We start from the raw sequence: 14,905 nt of genomic DNA, 5'->3' as shown, positions 1-14,905 counted from the left end.
AGAAAAAAGAAATACGAAGACCCTAAGAAATTACCATCAGAAGCAAGAACTTTGAATATTTAACTTCCAAAAAAATTATCAATCTTGTTTTAATTTTGGGTTTCTCACTTTATAATTGGTTTTGTTTTAAGGATTAGAAATAATGCACATAGCCCTGGCTGGTGTAGTTCAGTGGATTGAGTGCGGGCCTGTGAACCAGACAATCACAGTTTGATTCCCAGTCAGGGCACATTCCTGGGTTGCAGGCCAGTTCCCGGCAGGGACCAGTTCTCAGCAGGGGATGCATAAGAAGCAACCATACATTGATGTTTCTCTTCCTCTCTCCTTCCCTTTCCCTCTAAAGATAAATGAATAAAATATTTTTTTTAAAAAAGAAAGAATGCACATAAAGTACCCTGCACAAAGTAATGTCACAGTAAATGGTGTGGCTATTACCGTCACTTCCTACGATTGAGAACCATATATTCTAGTATTAGTACCTTCTCCCAATGCCTACCCCATAGCTATCATATAAATATTTAGCAAATGAGTAACAACAATGATAGGTTGCACTCTGAGGCCCAACACTGGATTCAGTCCTTCGGAGTTAGACTGCGGTCAGGGAAAAGTTAACACAAAACCCATCTCCAGCTTGCTCCCAGTGCTGAACTACAATTCCCAGGATGCATTCGAACTCTGTGGTTGCCCCGCGCCCTGGGAAAAAAGTCTCTGGCTCTCCCTTGGCCCCGTAAGAGAAGAGCTATATTTTGGGAAAATACGCGGTTCGAGCGCAGACACGCACGGAGATGGCGCAGATCTTTTCGTTTGAGTGCTAGGGCACTTATTTTGAGTAGAGGAAGTTTAGCCGGACGGATTTAAGGACCGTTCCACTTCCGGTAACACCGGGAGCGATTGAAAGATGGCGCCTTCCAAATTGAAAGAGCAAGCTACAGCGGCTGGGAAGAAAGAATTTAATAACCAGAAGCTGAAGCAGGAGAATCAAGGTAAGACTGTGTGAGAACCGAAGCCTGGGTTTGGATGTTTAGTTGCGATTGGTTGCTTCGCTTGCTGGGAACGTGTAGCCCCGGTTTGAGTCTGTTATGTAGTTGTGTACCTGTAATTGCTGGGTTTTAGTGTTATTGGCCTGACCTACGAAAATCGTCTGGCAGATATGATGTCGGTCACGTGTTCCTAACTAATCGCTTTGGCTAAGGGACCTCAAAATGAAATTGTTGCGGAATTCGTTTTCTGTAAAATGATGAGGAATTAAGAAATTTTAGGGCGTTGCAAGAGTTGGCGGCGTTGGCTAGACGTCCTTAACGAAATGAGGGATGCGGTAGAAGGTCTTTAAGTATTTGAGTGAACAGAGAATGAAGGAGTGCGACAGATAATAGTGATAAGAAGGAGTTAACTGGAGTGTCTCCTTAACGCTAGTTTGTCAGTTCGTGAAGAAATTTTGAAAGATTTAGTATTCTTTTTTGTCAGAATGCTAAAATATTATACGATACGGCTCCTGCTGTTTAAACTGCCTTGCTTTAAATTGCTGTCCTGTTCTGTTTTATGCTGGTTTTATCCATTGTCTTCAGTATGAATGATAGGAAGAGGCAAAAGAATTAGCCCAGGGCTTCAGCAGTCATACTTATTGAAAGTGTTAAAAATCTCGAACTCTCATTCTATGGGCATTAGAAAGTTATTACAGGTGTTTTGTTTTTTAATTATTAACATACATAGCAGAGTACAGTGTATGTACAGGCTTTCAGACTAAAACCAACATGTAGGAAAGGAGCACTCAGACAGAGTAAAGCGCTACTCTACCCCAAAACCCTCTACAAGCACCTCAGATCATTATATTCCTTTTCTTTTTGAGACATGAAGTAACCGTTCTAAATCATATTAATCGTTCTGTTCTTTTTCTTCATAGTCTTTACCACCTTTGCACAAAGGTGGTAAAGATTTGTGCAGTTGTACAGTTTGCTTTGTGCGGTTTGATTTTGCATGTTTTTTAAATTTTATATGAATGCAAGAGGAATGTAGGCATAGTTCTGTATCCTGCTTCTTAAGCTTAACTTTGTTTTTGTTATTTAGTCAAGGGCAGAGCTTGAAGCTCTAGTTTTTTCTTTTCAGTACTATATGATGTTCTCATGTATGAATATGTGCTAAATTATATTTTCATTTTACCATGGTGGATATTTACAGTTTTCTTATTGTTTGCTATTGGAAAAATGCCACTACAAACATCTTTGTATATATCTCAGTTTACATGTTTGAGAGTCTCTGTAGGTTATGTACTTGGCATTGGAATCCTTGAAGTGTAGGGCATGTGCAGGTCTATGAGAGATCTCACTGCTCTACAAATATAGTATAGTAACACTTGGTGTTATCTAAATTATGAACTTCTGTCTTTTTGGTAAGTATGAAATGGTACCTAGGTGGGCCTTTAATTTGAACTTTTCTTGTTACTAATGAGGTTGCACATCTTTTCACCTGTTTTGGGGCTATTTGTACTTCCTTTATTGTGAAACTCCTTTGTATTTTTTGCCAGTTTTTCAATTAATAGCCGTTGAAGTATTTAAATTGAGTAGGGACTTGGTCAGATGTGCATTTTAAGCAATGACCATAGTAGATTTTGAGTGTCTTTTTTTTTTTAGGATACTGAGAAGTGAATGATACATGAAGATTAGCTAGTTCTCTGTGATTTCAACCAGAAATAGCAAAGTGGATGTGAGCGTAAGAAATAAAAGCGGGTTTACCTGACTGGGGTAGTTAACATGGACTATACAGACATGTTTCTCAGACTTTAGTGTGTATACAAATCTGATGAGCTTGTTAAAACAGAGATTCTTCAGCCTCACCCCGGAGATTCAGATTCAGTAGATCTGGAGCGGGGGGCCAAGAATTGCATTTCTAACACCTTCGCAGTTTACGTTCACACTGCAGGCCTGTGGATTGTACCTTTGAGTAGTGCTGATTGAAGTTATAGCTGTTGGATGTAAGAGGCTCCTGAAATCCAGAACCAGGAGTTTTAATAAATGATATGGGAGATCATTTATGGCCCTTCAGAGGCATTTTGTCTTAATGAGAGGACTGAATGTCTTTTTTATTTTATTATTTTCTATTTATTTCCAGAGAGAGAGAGAGAGAAAGGGAGGGAGAAATGGAGAGAAACATCCATGTGTGGTTGCCTCCCTAGTGCTCCCAACTGGAGACCTGGCTGCAACCTAGGCACGTACCCTGACTGGGAATCGAACCTCTGGCCCTTTGATTCATAGGCTGGCACTCAATCCCCAGAGCCACACCAGCCAGGGCTCAATGTCTTTCATAAAATGGGAGAAATAATACTGGTTCTTCTACCTTTCATAGTTGTCATGAAAGGTATACAGAAGTAAGGCACATGAAAACTCTTTGGAAAACCCCAAACCCTATACCAGTGGCTATTAACTGAAAGTTTACACCAAAGTATTAACTTAAAAAAATTTCTATGCGCCTTGGCTGATGTGGCTCAGCGGATTGAACACCAGCCTGGGAACCAGAGGGTTGCTGGTTCGATTCCCAGTCAAGGTACATGCCTGGGTTGCAGGCCAGGTCGGGCCCCCAGTAGGGTGTGAGCAAGAGGCAACCACACATTGGTGTTTCTCTCCCTTTCCTCCTTCCCTTCCACTCTCTCTAAAAATAAATAAAATATTTTTAAAATTATTATGCACATCCAAATATAGTATATACATACATATAGTATATAGTATACACATATTCAGGTTTTAGTAAAATTTGAAAGGTTACTTATATTAAAATAGTCTTATGAACAAAATGGTATTTGAATCTTTAACTCTTAACACAGTGGAAATTCCTTGAGTACCCATTATCTGTCAGGCATATGCTGATTAGTGTGGATCCAAGAGGCTCTCTTCTCTTAAGGAATTTTGCTTTATGAGGCAACTGAAATGTGTACAAATAATTTTAGTATAGTATATTGATAATAATGATAGAGGCCTGCTTTTTGATTGTTGAACAATCTAAAAAGCATAGGAAGAGGGCCCTAGCCAGGAGGTCCAGTTGGTTGGAGTGTCATCCTGTGCACCAAAAGATTGTGGGTTCAGTCTTCACTAAGGGCACATTCCTAGGTTTCAGGTTCAATCACCGGTCAGGCTAGATGGGAGGCAACTGATCCATGTTTTTCTGTCTGTCTCTATCTGTCTCTCTCATGAATAAACATATCCTTAGACAGAAAACTGTACTTGAACAATAATTAAATTTAAAAGATTTAAAAAAATAAACACATCCTCAGGTGAGGATTTTTTTTAAAAGCATAGGAAGAAGAAATGCAAGGTGAGTAACGGAAGGTTATAAATGCATGCATATTAATGTCCAAAAGTAGGTTAAAATCTGATGTGTACATTTTTTCCTGCAGATGAATCAGAACTTCTCACTGTTCCTGATGGTTGGAAGGAACCAGCTTTTTCCAAAGAGGACAATCCCAGAGGACTCTTGGAGGAGAGCAGTTTCGCAACTTTGTTCCCAAAATACAGAGAGGCTTACTTGAAAGAGTGCTGGCCATTGGTGCAGAAAGCACTGAATGAACACGTATGTATATTTTATATATTTCTTTGAGACTTTGCTCATGTTTATACATTTTAAGTAAGTTGTATATGCTGGTGGATTATTTTTTAAAGCACCAGCTAGCATAATTGATTAATTTGGTTCCTTTGGTATTTTAAACATCCTGGATAAGCTTTGTTCTTGTAATCCATTTGTTTTTAATTTTGTGAGTAATTGAATACTATGAAAAAGTCATATACCTTTTAAATTATAGGGATTTCATGGACTTTCTGAGACTCATCTGTGAACTCCAAGTTTCAGAATGCCTGCTCTGTGCAATGGTAGTGGCCGTGTACCTGTACAGTTTGAGTTGCTTAGTTTTTATTTTAAATGAAAGCTGTGGGTGTGCCGACTTCCCCGTTTGTTGCTGCTGCCACGCTCAATAGCAGTGTTTGTTTTTGTTACTCAAACTGGGGGTTGAAATCCGTTAGTGGATCCAGAAGTCAATTTAGTGTCTATAACAGGTCTTTTAAAAAAATGAATGTACTATATGTGGTATCATTTTATGAAGCTTTTGGTTCATTTTTATGTGTGTATATGTATATGGGTGCTAGATTGTGATATAAATATATTTCTCAAACTGAGGCACTATTCTGGAGTTGTTTGTGCCCATTAGGTATAAGGGTGGCTTGGCAAACTGCAGGCAGTATGTTATAGCTGTCTACACCTGGGGTTGGACTTTCTGTCTCGCTCACTCTCTCTGGCTTTTGCTCTCACTCTCATTCTTATAAACTCATAGCCACCCAACCTTATGTTGAATAGTCCATTACGCACTATGTTGAAATATTCTTCAAAATATGCCCAAATATCAGAAAATAGCAGTGTTACAGGCTTTGTTGAAATCTGGTGCTCTCTACTGAGAGTTGATACATAATTTTTCAAGTATTGCTTCTTTCTGAACCTACGATAATTTGTTTTTACTTTGTCTGTATTTAGGTAATTCAAACTAACTTGAAAAAAGTTGTAAAGGGTTAAAGGAGCAGATGATGGATTAGAGCTGGGTCCGGGATAGGGAGGCCATACAGCTTTATGTTTTTACCTTAGGTCTTAAGTATGGCCTCACTTGGATAGATACAGTTTTTAACTAGAGTTAATCTCTATTTCAATAAGTGCAAAGTATTCTAAAGCCAAATAAGTATAAATGGTTTCAGTTGTTTGAGTTTCAATATATTTTGAAGGATGAAAGTAATCACACATTCTTTACATTAACTACCCAGCTTCTTTAAGGGGGGAGTTCATAGAATTTTAGAGAGAGCTTAACTCTCAGTAATTAATAGTTAGATTAGGAAAGGCTCTATAATTATCTAAGATTGAATGCATTTTTAGACAGCTGCTTGTTTGCGCTTTCCTTTCTGTAGCACGTTAACGCAACCCTGGACCTGATCGAGGGCAGCATGACGGTCTGCACAACAAAGAAGACCTTTGATCCATACATCATCATTAGGGCCAGAGACCTAATAAAACTGTTAGCCAGGAGTGTTTCATTTGAACAGGTAAATTTGCAATTAAAGAGATTTTGTTTTATTTGTGCCAACAGTAGAGACAACATATTACACTGTGTCCACCCATCCCTTCCTTCCCTTCTTCCCCCCTCCATTCTTAGAGTTTTCATTATTCTGCTTAGACACCATTGTGGGCTTTGAAAAGAATGCATTTGTAAAGGATATTGGTGGCACATTTTCTTTGTTTTTTTTTCAAAAGGCAGTACGAATTCTTCAGGATGATGTTGCATGTGACATCATTAAAATAGGTTCTTTAGTAAGAAATAAAGAAAGGTTTGTAAAAAGAAGACAACGGCTGATTGGTCCCAAAGGATCTACATTGAAGGTACTTTTTATCAGTAGAAAACTTGAGTGTCTTCTGTCATTTGTTTTCCAGTATATTTCAACTGAATTTCAACTTTTCTTTTGATGTAGGCGCTGGAACTCTTAACACACTGTTACATTATGGTTCAGGGAAACACGGTTTCAGCCATTGGACCATTTAGAGGCTTAAAAGAGGTTAGAACTACTTACTATATTTAGTTAATTTTCAGCAGAGAATAATTTGGTTATATTGTTGTATGATTATTGTTTTTTTTTTAGTGTGCCTTGTTTGATTACCTATTTGTAAATGCTCTGTACTTCCTGGAATTTGAGGGAGTCATCACTCCCAGACCCTAACGTATTATGGCCGACCTCTGACAATTGTAGAGACATCCGATTCTCAGTCAGACGGTCTGCACACGATCACTCCTTTCCCTGCAAATTTTAAATGGGTATTTAGGTGCCTCTTAGTCTGTAACACATAGAAAAACTGAGGTGGTCTCCTGTGCTCAAACATTAGGGAAGTGAACAGGTCTTGTTATTTGCAGGAATGTACACAGCCAGTAGAAACCAAACTCAAATTTTTTTTCCTTTAACATATATTTTCTTTTGTTTGAATTTATTGTAATGTTTATTTAATGTTTTCACAAACATCTTGATACTGTTGTCTGGATCTGGCTGTGAGGTCTTCTTCCTTTCTGGGACCTTTGATGGTTGGACCTCATTCTTGTAGATTACCTGCTCTTTTCTCATGGGGCAATTTAAAACTTTAAATACATTGAATACTTTATAATTCTGTAAAGTCTAAATATGTTCAGTTCTTACAACAGCCCAGTGAGGTATTTTCATTTTCACATTAAAAATGAAAATGCTGGAACAGCAAAATTAAGTGATTTGCCCATAAAAAGTGGCAGTCTCATTATTTGAGCCCACATTTTGACTCTAAATCCAGCCCTCTTCCCCCCTAAATCACAGCCCCAGTGTGTTGTCCTGGGTCCCTACGTCACAGTACAGTTGAGTAACTTTATTGTATCCAGGGGAGGTTGACTACCCGAAAGATCCAGCAGCCACTAAGAGCAGCTGAAGGAACTGTTATATACAGTTTGATAGCCATTGCCTGGTTTGTGGGATATTTTGCAATATACTAATCATCTATCTTCTACCTAGTTCAGTAAAATCTTTATAAGTGACTAATTCATTTTCTTTTGCAAATTTCAGGTTCGAAAAGTAGTCCTAGATACTATGAAGAATATTCATCCAATTTACAATATTAAAGTAAGTGTTAATTATATATTGCTATAATAGTCGTCGTCATGCTTCTTTTAGCCACAGAAACCTTTCTTGAAATTAAATTTTTATAAAAGTCTAATACACAAAACAGATAAAGCAGAACTATTCTGGGTAAATTCGAGGTGGAGTTCAGCTCCCTCAACTCTACCCCATTCCTGTGGTTACTTCCTTGGGAGCTCAGGAGCCCAGGATTGGGGCTCCTAGGTAACACGTCACAGGGACACTGTGGTGCGTTATGTAGTTCTTGTACAAAGAGGGCTCCACACAATTTATCATGGATGATACTAATTCTGTTTTCTTAGATTGTGACCCCATGTATTAGATTTAAAGATGTGGTCTTTCAGAATTCTGTCTTTTTCTATTAAATAAAGCCTGGAATACTTCAGATTACGTTAAAACCTTTTTCTTTTGGTGGGAAGGAATTTAACACCCATTATTTAGTTCACCCAAAATAGCTCAGCCTTTTGAGAGAGATCTGTCATATCCCTGTGCGTATAGAGCTCATGACTATACTTGGAAATGTAACCACGATATAATGGGCTGTTTCTGATGGGTATCTATTAAAGCGGTCCACTTAGATATGATGAGGTTAAGTTAAAAAGTCTCTCTTAGATTGGAGTGGAAGAGCAATTTTGAGGTACATCGGGACATTAAAGAAAGTCATGTGTCTGATGCCTGGTTTGCCTCCTTTGATGTTCTAATCTCTATAAAATTCAAACCTGTGGAGAAAAGGTGAGACTGTTGGTTTTGTCTGGTCATGAGAAAGCTTGCCCTTTTCCCACTGATATTTCAGGTGCTGCTGAGAGCTTCCTGCTTGCAGGGAGTGTTATAAAGAGCTCCCCTGCTGTTAAATTGAGTTTTAAGGTTCAAAGAAATAATGGTTGAAAAGCCGAATTAGTCTTTTTCATCTCAATTTATTTTAACAATCCTGAATTTCTTAATGTAAATTGCCAATGGTTTTATGATCCTTGGGTGAAAATCAAGATTGCATGTTTTTTTCTTTATGGAATTGCTTTAGTCCTACCTAAGAGACTAAGGTAGGATTTATAAGAACAATATTTATAATGTCTTAGTTTGAAAAATGTATGACTTCTGAAATTGAAATTTTTACATTATTTGTATGTTGCATGGCTAAAGACTTTAATGATTAAAAGAGAATTGGCAAAAGATTCTGAATTAAGATCACAAAATTGGGAAAGATTTTTGCCACAGTTCAAGCACAAAAACCTAAACAAGCGCAAGGAACCAAAGAAAAAAACTGTTAAAAAAGAATATACACCATTCCCACCACCACAGCCAGAAAGTCAGGTCAGTATCACATGTTGAATTTCATTACATGAGGGGGGACTGTTATAATCAGTTTTGTCAGAAACTTCATTGAGAGTATTTTAGGTGGAATTGCTGTGTGTTTGTGTGTGTCTGAGTATGTAGAGACAGAAGAAAACTGAACGTAAGTGTAAATAGGCTTATTTTGAGCAACGTGCATGGCGGTGGGGGCTTCACATTGTTAGTGTAAACTACATCAAGGTGAGATTGGTGTCCCTGTAGCCACTAAAAAATTCAACAATTTAGCCCAAAATGCTCTCTGTTCTGCTTTATCTTCAGTCCTATGACCATGAGCTATATGACTGCTCCAGTTTTGAAATCTTAAATTCTAATATTACACGCTTTTTCCGAGTTATGAATGCCTCTCATTTCATTCACTGTCTTCTGGATTCACTTTTGTTCCAAAATTTCCTTTTCCATCTTGCCCATCATCGTTTTCCTTCGTGCTCCCTTTTCCTTCTGTCCCTCCTGCCCAGCAAAACTCTTAAACTCGGATCAGCCCTACAATGAAGTCTTTTCCATAATGTGGTTACCAAACGTGGGTGGGGAAAGCCATACCTTTGGGTTCTACCCACTACAAATTTATGTTTCCAACCTCTGATAGATCCTCAGAATTTTGTGGCAGTTCTGTGAATCCTCTTAATTTTTTAGGCAGATGACATTGAATTTTTCCTCTCCTGGCAGATGACATTGAATTTTCTTTTACTGAAATATTTGAGACCATCAGGCAAGAATTCTTCCAACTTCCTCTTCTCTCACCTACATGTTTTTCATCTGTATCCTTTCTTGCTCTTTTAGTTCTATCTTCACCTGTCTCCTGGGGGAAGGGTCTTGCTGCATTATTCCCTCCCTTGGAAACTCTTCCCTCTCTGCTAGTTCTTTGTCCTGAGCACGTGAACCATCCGTTTCTGGGTGTTGTCTTCTCCACAGCCCTGTGTTTGAAGTTTTTCAGGGAAGGTTTGATGAAAGGTCAAAGGGAAAAGAACGATGATGAAAAAACAGCAGAGATGCTGAATTGTGAGGTCTCCTCTGGAAGGGGAAGGATGTGAAGACAGGAAGGAAGTGGTGGTTGGGGAAAGGGGAGTGATCCAGTTACTAAACCGTGCTTCCACAGTGCCTGCTTTACTTCTTGTGGCCTGTCCTGGGGTCAGTCCCGGGGTCAGTGTTCCTCATGTCTTTCTCCCTGACAACCGAATGCTCCTTAAACAGTGATGCCTCAGTTGCTTTATTCTGCCACTCATTTGCAAATAATTTATTTAGCCTCTGCATGCCTCAGTTTCTCCACACATAAAATGGGGGTAATGGTAACACCTATATCAAAGAATTATTAATGAGAAATGAATTAGTCATTGTAAAGAGCTTGTACCTGTAAAGAGTTTAGAACATTGTCTTAGGTATAATAATGCTGTGTATGTGCAAGATAGATAAATTATCAGTCGACTAGATAGTGAATGAATGAGCTGTAGCTTTCTCTAGTCAGTGTTCATTAGTCACCAAATCCCGATGATTCTTGCTTTTCATTTTGCATGTTACTGCCTTTATTTCAGGCTTTTATTGCTTCTCCATTCTTCTATACCTTACAAATGCTGCGTGGGTCTCTTCATTCTTCTCAGAAACTTCAGTCGTTTCTAAATCCTGACCCACCTTCTTCACCTCACATTCAGGCTTCCTCAAAACTATTTTTCCAGTTTCCTGTTGCACTTTTCGGAGTCATCAACCTTCTACCACAAAGCCTGTGTGTATTCAGCAAACACATTGCCTACTCTCCTACCTCTGTGCTTTTGTGCAGGTTTTCCCTTCAGCTTAGTGTACGTTCCCTTCTTACTTTCTCACTCCCTTGGTGGATTAATCATAGGTTTTTGACCCCAGTGTTTTTACCTCATGCACGTTCCTTTCTTAGGAAGTGACTGTTATCTACATTATTTCTGATGTGATTGTAAATACTGATTTTGACAGATCGATAAAGAATTGGCTACTGGTGAATACTTTCTGAAGGCAAGTCAAAAGAAGCGGCAGAAAATGGAAGCAATAAAGGTAAGACTGTCTAGCCTATAACATTAATTGCTAAGTTCACAGAAACTTGAATTCTTAACTATAAGTTGTGTTTTACTCATGTGTTTTAATAATGTAGGCTAAACAGGCAGAAGCTCTCACTAAGAGACAAGAGGAGAGAAACAAAGCTTTTATTCCACCTAAAGAAAAACCAGTTGTGAAGCCTAAGGAAGGTAAAACTTGATTTCCAATTCTCGATGGTAAAGTCTGTTACATTAAAAGTATACCCTCCGTGAGTTTATCTAAATCTCTCTGAGTGTTAAGAAATAACCTAATCTTCAGTTAATTCACATAGCATTTCATTAATCACGAATCCTACAGACAAGAGACCACTGAGGTAACTTACAGGTTAGCAGCAGCCGACGCCTGTGTTAAGAGCATCCCAGACTGCTAGTCCTCTCCTGACCTCTGGGCGTGTGGGAAGGACCTTTAGTTTGAAAGATAAATGGCACAGTGAGTCAGTAAAAATCAAAGTAAAGCCCTGAGATCCCCCAGCTCTGCTCCCGTGCCTCTCAGAAAGAGCTTATCAGAAGTTGTGCTTTGCTGCTCTTACTGTCGTCTGTGGCTTAAAATTTGATCCTGTATTGTTAACACGGATTCCCGTCACCTCGGGCTAAGGGACACCAACAAAATATGGGAGGGTTTTATTCAGGGGCTGTTAAACCGATGCTCAGAGGAAACACTCTCATGCCTTCTCTTCTGTTCCTTGTCTCATTTTCACTCATCCTCTCCTCTTTGCATGTGCTTTTCCTCTAGTCACATTGTGCTTTTTATTCCTAAAGCAACTCTGCAAAGTGGCCAGTGGCTTCGTGAGGGGAGGGTGTCACTGGCAGCGTTGCCCATGACCTGTTGGTCACAGCCAGATACAGCAGGACCATTTGACATAGTGTCTTACTTACATTATGTTAGTGTTAACTGCAGTAAAAATACTATCCTTTGTAGAAAATGAGTTATGTAAAAGTTAGAAGTATCACAAGCATTCTATTTCCAATTTGTACAATATGTCAGTCAGGCACTTTGAAGGTAGTTCAGTAGCTAGTTTCATCTCGGTTTATTAGGATTAAAATGTAGCTGTTCCACTATAGTGAGCCCTTGAACTCTGCTCCTCAAGTTGCTGGGTAGTTTGTATGATATTTTATCTTGTGAATTATTAATGCTCTAAATACTGTTCCTAAATGGTAAGGAAACATTGTATTTTTTTCACTGCTTTTGTTCAAGCTTTGACATTGATTAAATGGTTGAGTTCTATTAGGAGGACTTCTAAATACTTTCAGGTTATCGTTTTTATAAAATTTTACATTTACATTTTACATTAGGTCATTATTGAACTAATGAATTTGGGAAAATTTAACTTGCAATTAGTTGAAATAGCTAAATTATAATGCCCTTTGTATGTATACTTTCATTAATGTATTCTTAAGGTATTTTAAGATTTTTTTTTCTTTTAAAGAAATTTCTAACTTTCCTTTAGGCCCATGGCAGGTGTTTTATATTTTTAAACACGACCTGCCAGTTATGACAGTATTCTGAAGTTATTGTCCAAAATACATGTTCTTTATGTTGTATTTGGTAAATAACTAAAGATTACATATTTTGTGTTATATTGTGTTTTTAATTTGTCTAGCTTCTACTGAAACTAAAATTGATGTGGCTGCCATCAAGGAAAAGGTTAAGAAAGCAAAGAATAAGAAGCTTGGAGCTCTTACAGCTGAAGAAGTTAAGCTTAAAATGGAAGCAGATGAAAAGAAAAAGAAGAAAAAGTAATACACACACAAAAACACTGAACTAGAATTTATTGATACCTCCTTTTGTAAAGGACTTTGACATACTAGGGCATTAGTTGCCTTAAGTGTAAGAAGGAATACTCTGATTACTTTTTTCTGAGTTTGTTTTCTTTATAAGAGTGTTTATATATACAGCTGTTCTTTACAAACAATGTTCTTTGTGTGTTTTTTGAAAAATTTTATACTAGAGAGTGGTATATATGTCTTTGTATACCTTGTACCTAATCTGTTCCAGGCAGGCTTGGTCTAGCATAATTTTAGGAGTAATTCTTTAGGTTGTTTATATAAAGAGTTTTGGAATGTGGCTGTTGTAATTATCCATTAAATTGAATGTCTGATGACATTGGTTAGTCTTTAAATACAGGGTGGGGCAAAAGTACATTTATAGTTGTGAGTACGTGAAGCAGAGTTTATTCTTGTATTATTTATTAATTATTGTATTATTTTTCACATGAACAGCTATAAACCTACTTTTGCCCCACCCTGTATAGCTGTGTCCCAGCATTTGGTTTTGAAGGAAAATAAATGCAGATTTTTCAGTGCTCTCTCTACTGATGACAAACATTTAGGATTATTCCTTCTTGTAATCTTATTTTACATTTTGTTCCAACATTTAACAACCCATAAGCCAAAACAAATCCTGAGGCCTGATAGGTCAAATTTCTTAATTACTGTTCTATTCTGAGTCTGGGGAAGTAGAAAGACATCAAATTGCAAGTGGATAAAGCCAGATATTTAGAGTTGAGTCAGCATGCAACAAGTTATGTGGAAATGTTTTACTACTGAAGGCCAGTGGGCGAACTTACAATCACCTGAATCCAGCTGGCTGGTTTTGCGTTACTGAAAGGCACAGCTGTGGCAGCCTGAATACAGTGCTTATCCGTGGAAGAGTGGAGAGCAGACGTGAGCTTATCCTGCAGAGTCAGGGTGTTTAAACAGCTGCTGCTTTGGGTCAGGGTTTTACTGCAGCAACTTGTTTTTTTCTGGAATGTTTTAAAATTAGAAATACACCCAAGCGTAATTTTTAGAAAGTCCTATGTAAATGAATTTGTAAACTTTTTTCTAGTTTGTATTAGTCCAGAAGAACTAAATGAGGTTATTTGTCCTGACCAAAATGGTAATCCGAGCACTCAGTGTTAGTATCGGTGAACTGACAATGAGAGCTGTATATCTATTACATGAAGACCGTATCCTGCCATGTATAACGTGCACTTTATTACCCAAATTTTTGAGGGAAAAATAAGGATGCACATTATACATGGGTAGTACCCGAAATACCTTGTATCTGTTCTTGTGTTTCATGATTATTTATTACATAAAATTTCTTATACCATAATATGTTCAAAAATAAATGCTAAAATTCCTTTGTAATACAAAAAACAAGGATCTAAATATAAATAAATAATTGAATTAAAAAATTAAAACAAAAGGTTTTTTCCCTGAAAGTTCAGGCCAAAAACATGGGAGCGCGTTATGCACAGCAAAGTACGGCGTCTCAGCCCAGTCTGGATATGCGGTGGAGTAGTGACCTGCGAAGCAGACATACAGTATCCTCTTAAAACATTATTTCTCATAATGCAGTAACATGATTCACAAAGACCTTAATGAAACAAGATTTATGTACATGTGTGTGACTTGGTCTTGCTGTGGACTAGCTATAAAGTCAGAGAAAAGGAGACAAAAAGACTAGTTCTAAAAAGCCAAGTTTCTAACCATTTACTGTTGCTTTGGCTTCATTGCAGTGATTTTCAGTGGTTAATTTTTAAAGAATTTATTGTACTACCTGCACAAAGTTGATCTTTTTAAAGCAACATTTTATGTAAACTTCATATACAAACTTTGTATCACTACTGTAAATGGAAAGGCATTTTATGTACCATATCTAGCAGATAATGAATACAATTAAAATTAAACAATTAGAATTTTAAAATAAAGAATTAAATAGTAGTACTCAGTGTGAGCCATTATTTATTTTTTAATTTTTTTTTAAAGATTTTATTTGCTTTAGAGGGTAAGGGAGGGAGAAAGAGAGGGAGAGGAACATTGATGTGCGAGAGAAACATCCATCACGTGTCT

General features: G+C 37.7%; 1 protein-coding gene across 2 annotated transcripts; it reads left to right on the top strand.

The window, feature by feature from the left end:
- Positions 1-702: 702 nt before the first annotated feature.
- Positions 703-13,456, top strand: LOC118989364 (KRR1 small subunit processome component homolog). 2 transcript variants are annotated; one of them, XM_037049477.1, is made up of 10 exons: positions 703-983; positions 4,385-4,557; positions 5,931-6,065; positions 6,274-6,399; positions 6,489-6,572; positions 7,596-7,652; positions 8,805-8,975; positions 10,950-11,027; positions 11,125-11,218; positions 12,670-13,456. In XM_037049477.1, exons 1-10 carry the CDS (start codon positions 899-901, stop codon positions 12,807-12,809), a joined length of 1,143 nt encoding a protein of 380 aa, XP_036905372.1. In that variant the 5' UTR covers positions 703-898; the 3' UTR covers positions 12,810-13,456. The 2 variants fall into 2 exon arrangements, with proteins under 2 accessions (XP_036905372.1, XP_036905373.1); XM_037049478.1 differs by lacking the exon at positions 6,274-6,399.
- The last annotated feature ends 1,449 nt before the right edge of the window (positions 13,457-14,905 follow it).

Source organism: Sturnira hondurensis, unplaced genomic scaffold, assembly GCF_014824575.4.
Source record: "Sturnira hondurensis isolate 20B ecotype Veracruz unplaced genomic scaffold, ASM1482457v3 Scaffold0006496, whole genome shotgun sequence".
NCBI lineage: Eukaryota > Metazoa > Chordata > Mammalia > Chiroptera > Phyllostomidae > Sturnira > Sturnira hondurensis.
Note: the sequence above shows the minus strand (reverse complement) of the source record. Positions and strands in the feature narration are given on the sequence as shown.

Bases quoted from the DNA above. Each gene is read 5' to 3' on its own strand.
- LOC118989364 (XM_037049477.1), top strand. From the start codon at position 899: ATGGCGCCTTCCAAATTGAAAGAGCAAGCTACAGCGGCTGGGAAGAAA. The intron at 984-4,384 runs GTAAGACTGTGT...TTTTTCCTGCAG, and splicing joins GCTGAAGCAGGAGAATCAAG to ATGAATCAGAACTTCTCACT. The intron at 11,028-11,124 runs GTAAGACTGTCT...TTAATAATGTAG, and splicing joins AGAAAATGGAAGCAATAAAG to GCTAAACAGGCAGAAGCTCT.